The sequence below is a fragment of the Melanaphis sacchari genome, unplaced genomic scaffold (genome assembly GCF_002803265.2).
Source record: "Melanaphis sacchari strain LSU unplaced genomic scaffold, SCAv2.0 Contig29_pilon_pilon, whole genome shotgun sequence".
NCBI classification, from domain to species: domain Eukaryota; kingdom Metazoa; phylum Arthropoda; class Insecta; order Hemiptera; family Aphididae; genus Melanaphis; species Melanaphis sacchari.
In genome coordinates, this window is record NW_020271172.1 from 263,612 (window position 1) to 275,876 (window position 12,265).

Below are 12,265 nucleotides of genomic sequence, written 5' to 3' on the forward strand. Positions count from 1 at the left end.
ATGTTTCAAATCTGACCAATTGTTTCTAAAAATTACTACAACATTCTATAAAAAATATAAAATTTATATCGTAAAAAAAATCTAAAAATGTTATTACAATTTTGTTTTGCATATTTACCAATTTTTAGCGTTATTTTTTGCGTTTAATTAGTGTTTTAAAATGTATATTAAAGCGCTAAAAGTGTACTTTTTAGTTCTATAACTTCCAAACACTGGTTATAAATTATAACTACCTAAGGTTTGATAATTTAATAGAATGTTTCTCATAAGGAATTCATACTGAAACTTAAAATCTTAAAAAATATACTTAATCATAATTATTTTTTATACACATTTGAAGTTCAAGTTTGGAAGAAATTACCAAATAACGATTATTTTTGCTATGATTCAAATACATTATTCATGGGGACTTAAATAATTTATACTTTGATTATATATTTTACTATAAGTAATGATGTTTTTAAAATATGTAAGTAGATTAATTTTAAAATATGCTAAAAATTAATTTTGTGATTACAGAGTAGGTCACTAACCACTATACCATGAATTATGGATATTATGTTAAATTTGAATTCAATGATCTATAAATAAATATTACCATTGTATATATATATATATTTATATATGTTATAATACAAATTGTATATTGTTAATAATTTGTCAGTCTATATTTCTAAAAATATTTTATATATTTTTCTATTAATAATAGATAAGTTATATTAATATTTTCATATAGAACAAAATCATTAAAATTGTTATTTTCTGTTTAAATATCCAATTCTTTCAAGATTCATAATTTAAACGCTTATATCTATATATAAAATAATAAATATTGGTTGTATATTTTTGATGTTTTAAATCAGTATAGGTACAATTTATTAGAAATCTGACATTCAATTTTAAAACTTTTTTTATGGAGCCTTAACGTTTTAAAAGATTTCTAATGCTCAAAAATAAGTCTTATTGTTTTGAAAATTTCATTTTTATGATTAATATTTTTTAACTTACAATCAACTTATCAAAAATAATTTTGAGAATAAATTGTTGTTTTAAACATGCGAATATAATAGAATATTGTCATCATTTTAACTGTTATGCCGATAAAAATGTAGTGTGGCTTTATACTAAAATGTTATATATACACCTTTGTAGGTAGCAAATTACAAAGCGATACTATTTGTTTGCATATTATTTTGAGACATGTTACTAAATTTCGGTCTCTCCTCCACACTTGGAGTTATATTTGAAAAAATTATCTCAATTGTCTCAATTTATCAACTTTTTGCTTTAATGTAAAAATGTATTTTGATAATAATTATCATTATGATTGACATTTATTATGATTTCTGTCGTTTTGATTTCGTAAATAATATTTCAAAAAATATTATTTTATTATATTATATTTGATGTAATAAACTTGAATAATAAATGCGTTAATGCGTATATACTATATTTTATCGGTATCACTTATCTCGTATCATACCAGTATACCACCGATATCGATACCTGTTCGTTTTGTTAAGCACTATCGTCCACGATATTGCAGCTGTGAGCCAAACGATTGCAATTTTTAATTAATGAAAAGTCTAGTAAGCTGATGTCATATTGTTAGTTGTTACTTGGCTAAAACGAGACATCAGAAATTAATAATAATATTATTATTTGATTATAAAAATGGCGGTCGTAAAGAGCTGTATGCAAGGACGCGATGAGTAGTAGCGGCGGCGGCAGCGATAGTGTAGGTACTATCAGCGTTTTCGATTGTGGCGTTGTCATCTGTTATCACTCCCAACAATGATAATAATTTTCTGATTATTATTATTCCGGTCGAGAGCGTTGCGACTGTATTCTAAAATAATTGATATATACGAAGGTTTACGGCTGAAACGACGGCAACCGACCAGGCACACGAGCGCACATCGGCGAGGCATTTTCCGCGGCGTTCAACTTCATCCGCCGACTCTTGTCGTGAGACATTTAAGCGCTATCGGCAACCAACGGCTCATCGAGCTTTTGAAGCTGAGTCCACTGTCATAGACCGCCTACGTCGCCAGACCCTTCAGTCTTTGTTTCTCCCAAAGTCATCTTCACCACGATTACGCCATAGACTACCGGCGTTTCCATAGACCTAATACTAAGGTATAAGGTCTATGAGCGTTTCACAGGTGACATGGTGCTGACAGCTCTGTCGCCCGGTGCATTCGTGTTGTTGTTGCTCTCTGTGACTCTAATCCTGGCTACTGCGCTCACCGCATTCATCGTCAAATTAGCTTTGACCTGCAGCCCGACCTGCAGCGACACGGACGACGAGGCTCTCGAGTGCGAGTATCACAGCTTAGACCGCGACGTCAAGGAACGAAAACCAAATTCGCGCCGACAAAAACCAGCTGATCGACGCTAACAGCTTTTATATTATATTATAGGTGAGTGGATCTCATTTTTATATTTTTGTATTGCTAGAGCTCAAGGCCCTCTTTTATCGGGATAAAATGTACACGTAAGCATAGTTTGTATATGAAAAACAAAGTTAGCGCGCGTAAATGATTATCCAAATATCTATATTAGTTGAAAATTAATAAGTTATTTTTCAAGTCTTTAGTAGTAAGTCGTCAGCCATCGTCGTTCATTGCACGTCGTCGCAATCTCATGATGATATACTTATTGTTCGGTACCTAAGACAAGTGGCTTATTGTTTAATTACTTTGTTTATATGCTCTGTATGTAAAACTAATTAACGCCGTTTTACGGCTTATTGAATTTGATCGTATTATGAAGCTGTTGATGTGATGTAGGGGCGAATCATTGATTGAGAAAGCTACATTTTAAAAGTATTATAATTTATAACTTACCTAACCTACTGTATTATTAAAATATTGAAATTACATAGGTACAGATTTTTAAATTTTTTATTTAAAGTTTAAATTTTGTTTCAAAAATCGTCAAAATTACTAACACATGTAAATTGTTTTTTAAATAAAAATTAATTAGATTTTTAATGTTAATAGCCAAGGATTGAACATTAAATAAAGTTTCCTTATGAGTTTTTATTAAATAAACTTAAAAAAATTGAAGTGAATAATTTTAGATTCCAAGCGAAGCGATAATAAATGTATTGATATATTGTGTTCATGATTTATAGATCAAAATTAAAAATTCCTCGTGTTTTCCAAAATAATTAAGAAAATGGAAAATGACAAATTTGATTTAGTTTTTTTGACTTAACTCACAAACGAATAATTATAAATAAATGAAATTTTCACTAAATATTTGTATGATCATTTTTATACTTAAAATAATTTTCAAAATATTTTGTTTTTCTTTTTTAGTTAATTTATAGAAATTTTAAATTTTTCATTATTTTTAGTTTTTTTTTTCAAACTCGATATTTTTTTTTATAAAATTAAAATGCTTAAAGATTGAATACAAAGCTCTTCGTAAATTTTTCATTTAATAATTATTTTACCATTTGAAAAATATGAAAAATACAATGTTATAAATTTTAATATTTATTTATAAGTGCTTAAATTTAAAACTTTTGACCAAATTCATAAAATCTCGAAAATTTGTAAAGTAATTATTTTGTAGTTAGAAATTTATAAGAAAATTTCTTTCTATATCTAAAATTTGAAAATTGAATAATAGATTTTTTATAAGTTACTTTATTCATAATAAAAGTAAAAGTTAGCCAATATAACCCGTATAATAATTGACTTTTGGATAATTGATAAAAAGTGTATAATTTAAATAATTCTGAAAAAAATTTTTTTTTAAAAATGAATACTTGTACCTAGAAATATTTTATTCATTGATTATACATAATTTGTGTATAATATTATGATGTTTTTTTATTATTGACTTTCAAAGTTTTCTGACTCATGAAGTTTTACAAAAAATGTGACCTGTGTCGTTTTTACAATCATCGATTTAATTAATGTGTATTGCGAAGTGTATTGTGTACTGTTTTTCATGACATTATTGTGTGATTGAATGATTGAGGGTTTCGAATTTATTTTACTATCGTTATCGCGGTATGTTGATTTAATTTTATTCAGTAAAAATTGCATTTATTATAATTAGTATTCAATTATTATCATAATATATATTTATATTATAATATATTATTGTTATTTTTTATTAACTTTTAAGTCAATATTATCTTACCGTATAACAGTATGAATTGGTTCATGGTATAAAAAGATAGAGTTTATTGATGTTACAAAAAAAAAATAATAGGTACATGAATGTATTTATAAAACTAATTGCCAAACCGCCTTTTGGACTGCTTCTGTTTTCAATGAACAGGAAATTTTAAATTATTTCATCCAGGTATTCTATTACAGAAATTTTCCCATTTTCAAGCCTACGAGTATAATTTAAAGATTATTAAAAACAATTAAATTTGTTATAAAATGTTTAATTATTAATTACCTTTCTTTTGCATGTTTAAATTTTTCTTCTAAGGCCTTGTATTTTTTTGGAATCTTTGAAATTTCATTAGATTTTTTTTGATTCACAAAAATTTCTTTTTCGAAGTCTCCTTGTTTTTTTTTCAATTTAATAATGAAATTTTTAACGCTCAGATCCGTTTTTTTATTGTCTTCGTCAATAAAATCGCTCCATCCCTCTAGATGGTTTATCATTTTTATATTGTCTGTGTCGTAGTGATTCCATGTATTTTTATCAAACTTATGACCGTCTTTTGAAATCATAAATGCTTCATTAATATAGCTTATGAGTTCCAATAAATCTAAATTTTAATTAAATATATTAATAAAATATTAGTTAAATTAATTATAAAATTGTTTTTATTACTTTCGTTCTGTGGGGCTTCTTCTTTAATTTTAATCCAGGCGTCTTCAATTTGATCAACAGGGATAATAGCAAGACAACACATACGACGTATTGCTTTTTCTACATTTCTATCATCACTTTGTGCTAGCCCTAAGCTTTTAACTTTAAACCATACAGAATTTGCATAGTCGTATAAAGATAATTTAATGGTTACTTCCTTCCCAAATATTTCTTCAATAGAAGACATGAGGTTTATATCCACATCAATGTAAAAGGTACTAGGTTTAAAATCCAATCTTTTTCTTTTAACAGAATTTTTAATCATTTTTAACATTTTCGAGTATGCTTCCTTACTATTATTATATAACAGTGCATATGCCTACAAATTAAAATTATCTTTTAGTTATTTAACATAGTTAAAAAGCAAATTAGTATTTGAATAAATTATATTTACCGTTGTTATTATTTTTTCTTCTACAAAGCAATGGATAGTATAAAAATGCCTGAATAATTTGGATTCTAAATTTATTTCGAAACCGCTCAAAAACACTGCGTTCGCAGAACATAATTTTTGTAAAAAATAACCTGTTCCAAGTAGTATAACTCTGTCTTCAAAACCTCCATACCCTAAAATGATATTATTAACACATTTTCTGTAATTATTAATTGTTAATTAAATTTTTTATTAATACTATAAATACCTAAAACAAAATCTTTTCCATTATTTGTAAATTGCATATCGGCATCATATACTAATTGATATAATCTTGTGGTATATTTTTCCTTCAAAGAACTATATTGTTTTTCAATTTTAAACGATCTTCGAATTTTTTTAATTAACGGTGGTGGCTTCGTAGAATCCATAATTACTCAATCTCTAAAATAATAAAATTGTTAATTTTTAGTTTTAAAATTATTATGATACATTTAAGTTAAAACTAAGTTTATTAATAGACCAAACTCTAAAACAGAGCCGTTGATACGGGGGGGGGGGGGGTTCACACCCCCTTTACAAACGTGGAAAGTATGCAAATGTATTTTAAACATTTAAATACTAATATATTTTATATATTTTTAAATTTTTATTAATAATAGTAATAGATATCTGTGATAACTTATAACTTATAAGTAAGGTATTTCGTGTACCGTCCAAAGTCGCGCTTATAAATCATCATCACAGTAATTGTTATGTAACGGTAACAACTGATTAGAGTGCGACTTAAAATGTATTTATTATAGTATATTTTAAACTGTTATACCAATCATGGCCCATGGTGATAATTAATTAAATTATGTCGCATAATCACTGAACTAAATCAATTTTACCTTTAAAACTATTAACAAAATATCATTTGACTACGTGAAAACTTCAACGAAAACTTGTGTTAATTCTTTGAACTCGTTTAAAAGGTGAATAAAAAAAAATGGAAAATAAAATGCATTCTAACGAAAAAACAAAAAACCGCGTCATAAAAAATTATTTTACCTAAGTTACCGATGTTAGAGGTGCTAGCAGTGAAATTTTTACTTAATAAAAATATAAATAATGTATTATTTTTTTTTTTATTAATAATATTATGTTATTATTATAATAACCCCCTTGGAAGGGAAGGGCCCTTCCTTCATATAAAATTCCTGTCTACGGAATCGCTCAAATAGTTTCTAATATTGAATTTATGAAAATCAATTTTTGAATCAACATTTAAATTTTATCGTAGTATTTAATATACTTAATCAGTTAGGTATAAATATATTAAAAGTTATATACAAATAATTGTTTTAATTTTAAAATTGAGAGTTGTAAGTATTTAAAAGCCTAAATTCCCTTCCGTATCAAATATTGTATTAATAAAATTGTAATTAAAACTCTTCTTTAGTGGAATTTAAATTATATACTACTAATATATATTAATGGTCCGAAATGATTTTTTTGTGGGATTTTTAAGCTTAATACATTATGTAATTATCTATAGTATTAATCTTGAAAGAATATTTGATGTTTTTCTAATGTTAATCATCAAAGATGTTTACTAAAAACCTAAACAAAAATTAATAAAATAATTTATTTATATACCATTTATTGTAAAATACTAAATAAAATGTTACTGATGAAAATGCTTTGTTCGTAAGTAGATCTTTACAAATAATAATAAAATCATACACTAAATCAATTATTAGGTATTTAGACTATAATTCATCATATAAATATTGTCTAAATTTTGGTAAAATTACTATTTCATAATTTAAATATGTATTAAAAATTTAGTTTTAAGTGTTATAGCAATAGTATAAAAATTTAATGATATAAAGTACGTCTTATAACACGTTATATTGTAGTCTTGCACAGCGTTTCTTAAACTGTATTCCACGGAACCAAAAGTACATGGGTTCCACGATAAAAAAGGATATCAAAAACGGTTCCATGGATAAAAAAGTTTAAGAAACGCTGGTCTAGCATATTCATCTAATAAGTAATATTTTTGAGTTGAAATAAGTAGTTTTTTTTTTATTATTTCGATAGTTTAAATATTAGTGTAAAATAGAATCATTAATTATTAAATTAAATTAAATTAAAAAAAAAAAAAAAAAAAATTAAAAATCAAACTAAAATAAATAAAAATAATGACAATATAGAAAAATTATATTTAAAGGCAAACACGGATATTAATATTAGACATCCAATCTATTACTTCTTTTTAGCCTTCATGAAGACTATTTATATCTCCATATAATTTATACGAGGGCATTTGTCTCAAAGTGTTTGATAATTTTTTATTGTTTAAAATTATTTTTATATTTTACTCAATATATTTTTTGTGTTGTGTACGTATTAAATTACACGTGCACAGTTTATAATTGACTTAATTGTTATTTTAATTTTATTTTTTGACTTGTTGTTTGAAATATATACTGTAAATATTTGAATGTGAATGCCTTTCACGCTAACTGAATAGTTTATAAAATATCGTTTACCACATTTATACGCTAGAGAACAAAGCACTAGAGATTATTGTAAATCGCTGGTCCTCGCTAGGATTTCAGAAAGGGTCAAATGTAATTTTTGAAAACGACTTGCAGGCCTCATACATGTTTAATGATAATAAATAAAAATAATAAGATAAGATAAAAAGCGACAGCAGTGCTCGGGCGTCGTTCATAACCGCACACTTTTAAAAAAAGGTTGTTCAAAACTGCACGGTAAACGGTCACTTAGTACTGTCCATTGTATAAAATGCAGAACGCGGACACTGTACGGTCTGGTAAAAAGTACATTGCAAAACGCGGAAACTTTGTACTTTTATATACATAAAGTGTATATTATAAATATAAGTTTTATGTATAAGTAGTAACTAATAATTATGTATAGTGTTAATTATTAAAATAGAAAAAATAAAAATAAAGTTGTTATAAAACAACTTTTTTTTATTATTAAAATAATAATAATCTAAATAAACAAATAATCAATAATATCATTCAAACTACATGTTAAATTGTGTACAATATAAATATCAAAAAAATAAAAAAAAGTAGTATAATATATAAATAGTATTTAGATGTTATGATTTTTAGATTATTAACTAATAAAAAATATTATAATCTATATTAAATATGAATGTCAAATGACAATATAAATATTATGTCAAAAGATAGTATAATATAAAAATAATATTTAGCTGTAATAGTTATTACTATTACAAATTTTTAGAATATTAGCTAATAAAAATAAAAACAGTATAATATGGAAATATGTCAAATATTAATATTTATATTGTCATTTGACATTCATATTTAATATAGATTATAATATTTTTTATTTGCTAATAATCTAAAAATCATAACATCTAAATACTATTTATTTTATATATTATACTACTTTTTGACATTTTTTTTTTGTTTTTTTTGATATTTATATTGTACACAATTTTACAGGTAGTTTGAATGATATTATTGATTATTTGTTTATTTAGATTATTATTATTATTATTATACAATCAATATTTTATAAAAATTTTATTTTTATTTTTTCTATTTTAATAATTAACACTATACATAATTATTAGTTACTACTTATGTATAAAACTTATATTATTTATAATATACACTTTATGTATATAATAGTAATAAGTGTCCGCGTTCTGCAAAGTACCTTTTTACCCGACCGTAAAAAGTGTCCGCGTTTCGCACTTTTAATGCCTGACCGTACAAAGTGACCTAGAACCAAACTACACACTTTTATATCTTAATCTCGCATATTTTCCTCAAATTAAACCGTTTAATACCGCAAACATCAATATATTTTAATAGCATATACATTTATCTAAAATAACTTTATCATTCAGTACCGCACACTATATTTAATCAAGATCACAAAATCTGAAACCAAATTTAGACTCATACGAAATGACAACGTAAATCGTACACGTAAAGTATTTTGAGAAAAAGAAAAATATATTTTAAAGTTATATAATCGTTTCATGACCAAGGAAATAAATTTAATTGATTATTTAAAAACATTAGGGCGTAAATTTATTTCAATTTAATTATATATAAAATTATTATTAATTTATACTAAATTATTTTTTTTTATAATAAAATATGCTTAATTTTTAACTGTCAATCAAATTAGTGCGGTTTTGAACTATCAACCTTTCAAATTTACCTTTTTAACAATATAATAAATATGTGCGGTAATGACGACCGCCGTGGTGCTCGATATAATTTTATCATTTTATCGTATACATAATAATTATAATAATAATAATAATAATTAAAATTACAAAATAAGTTTAAAATATTGTACAATTTAATTTTAGTGCGAACCGCACAAAATTTGTTAAAGAGCCGTATCCCGCGGGCTACGTAGCAGGACCTCTACTATAGACCATCGGTTATAATATTTGTGATGTTATTTTATAAGTTGGTTGATAGAAAATCTTGTTGAATAGATTAAATAAATCCAATATTTTATGTTCTAAATAATTATAATTATTATACTATTTTTTGAAGTAATTAAGAGGTTAGGTATAGCGCATGATAATGTGTAATTAAAAATAATGATTGAATTGCTTATACACGTATACACGTCACCTAACCTTTTTTAGTTCAAAAATGCCTGTATTTGAAATATTTAAGAAAAACGTGAAGTGTCTGAGTTACGGTTGCGATAGACGAATTGCGGAATTGCAGTCGTAATAATATTGGAAATAACAATTATTATTTATTATCCTAAATACGGTCTTTATTAGTATCTTTGTCTTATCCAATTAACGCTTATAAAGTTACAGCCAACATTGTATTAGCTTATGAAAAAATATATTCAAATTCTCTAAAATTTTAAAAATATTTAAACTAAAAGAAAATTTTTCTCGGTATTAATCAATACAACTAAAAGTGCATTTATTATAAAATCATAAAATAATTATTTTTCAAAGTTATAAAAAGATCTCAGGAAATATACAGTACGTATAGTTGATTTATTTTTACTCATTGCTATAGACCAGTGTATCGTCAAGTAAGTCCAGCATAAAATATGACGTAAAATATACAAACATTTTTGATACAATTTATAAAAAGTTATTGGTATTTGATATATAATAATGACTAAAAATAATTTATGCGTTTATTAAATGTATTTTTATTTTTTTATTTTACATTATCAATTAAAATTAAATATTTTAATACTATGTCTAATAATACAAAGATTGAGATACACTGGTATAGACATATAAATTACAAATTTAAATCACATTAGGTACCTACTTTAAAATATTACTGGTATAATACCTATTTTTTATAATTAAATATGTTCTATATAATGGTCGTTATTAATGATGAAAACATAAATATTTTCGTTCTAATTTAAACCATTAAAGTATGAATAATAATTTTTTACGTATGTTCAATTTCTTTAAAAGATTTTAAAAATAAATTCATGTAATGAAATGTAAGTTTATCATATAGCAGATAATTAAATATGGAGTATATTAGGCAGCTAAGATGTTTATTCATTTAATTTTTTATAAATTTACGTTAACTATATGTTAAATAACTGAAAATATAAGAAAAAATTAATTAAAATATTTTAGGAAAACTATAAATATACTGAAATGTATTATATTTTTATTGGAAAATTTGTAATATGAGCTATAAAGATAAATATTCAAATATATATAATTCTTAACCCTGATTATAATTATTGATTTAATATTATGTTCTTTTATATTTATTTTAATATTCAAAGAGTTCAAAGCATATTGGTGAATATTTAAAAATGCATTGGTAATACAAATAATGTATAATATTAGTAAAAATTATAATTTAAATATTTACCTCAAAAATATTATGTTATATACTTCTGTGTTGGAAACGACGTTGGACTACCTGCAGTTGTTCAGGATCGATCATTAATAATCGTGTGAGAGGGTGGTTGAACGACATTCATCTGTAGACCCATCCGCTTTTTCGTTTCTTTAAGAGTAGGTAGTCTTCTCTGCTGGATATAATATTGTTTGAGAACGTGGGAGGAGACTTAGGGTAGTAGAATGAGAAAAATAATAAATTATGCTACCTAGCTGTTATCTTCCATGATATTCTAACATGTTTCACTTAATAAAATATAAAACTGCTGTACTAATACTTAAAAATGTTTAAAGAGCATATTTTAGCAGCTCTTAAAATTTAAGTACCTATATTCTACAGTCTATATGTTCCCCGACAAATGTGTGCGAATACTGCGAATGTCATACTGGTCGCGTGACATTATGTACGATATATGAATAATGTTATAAATTCATGTTTACCCATATAGCACATTGGGGTGTATTAACAAACAAACAACTAAAAAAAATTAAAATTAAAAACATATCTATTTTTTAGGTAGCTAACTTCTTAATATTTCTATAATGATATATATTATTATATTATTTAATATTTTCAATATAAAACATATTTGTTTTTTATATAATCAACTTCTTAATATTTCTTCACAAGTTCCTTGTTCATTTTTATAGTGATTTTGTAAACAATATTACACCTCATATTTAAGGTAACTTGATCCCGGCAGTATTTTTCTATTAAATTAAACCACAATTCTACCGATTATCCTCAATTAGTTATTGGATTAAACTTTTGAAACCTAATTTAAGTCGACATAAAACTAATTCGAAAACTTTTTTTTACCATTTTATTAATTAGAATTCTTAAACGGTTTAAAATGTTAATTATTTAAAAACTTGTTTTTAAAAATGTAAGAAAATTGTTTTCAATTAAGCTTCATGGCAAATTTAAATTAAGTTTCGTAATTGTTACTGTGTGTCTACCAGGTAGACTCTACCTATTATTAAAAGTTTTAGACAAAAATAACAAAATTTATTTTTGTGCTTGTCAGCACATTGTTGATAGGTGTATGTATGTAGTGAAGCTCCGGTTTTTTGAACACTTGTCAAACGTACAAATAATCATGTACTATGTACAT

The 12,265-nt window shown here is 24.7% G+C and overlaps 1 protein-coding gene across 1 annotated transcript; it reads right to left on the reverse strand.

Moving 5' to 3' along the window:
* Nucleotides 1-4,308: 4,308 nt before the first annotated feature.
* Nucleotides 4,309-6,064, reverse strand: LOC112595735. Its single transcript, XM_025341035.1, has 5 exons — nt 6,043-6,064; nt 5,246-5,418; nt 4,813-5,170; nt 4,429-4,747; nt 4,309-4,360 (listed from the first exon to the last, which is right to left on the reverse strand). Exons 1-5 carry the CDS (start codon nt 6,062-6,064, stop codon nt 4,309-4,311), a joined length of 924 nt encoding a protein of 307 aa, XP_025196820.1.
* Between the last annotated feature and the right edge of the window lie 6,201 nt (nt 6,065-12,265).

What these genes read in the sequence shown, in the direction of transcription:
- LOC112595735 (XM_025341035.1), bottom strand. Translation starts at nt 6,064, where the DNA reads ATGGGCCATGATTGGTATAACA. An exon ending in GGGCCATGATTGGTATAACA is followed by an intron (nt 5,419 to 6,042) that starts GTTTAAAATATA and finishes ATATCATTTTAG; the next exon opens with GGTATGGAGGTTTTGAAGAC. An exon ending in AAGAAAAAATAATAACAACG is followed by an intron (nt 5,171 to 5,245) that starts GTAAATATAATT and finishes TTTAATTTGTAG; the next exon opens with GCATATGCACTGTTATATAA.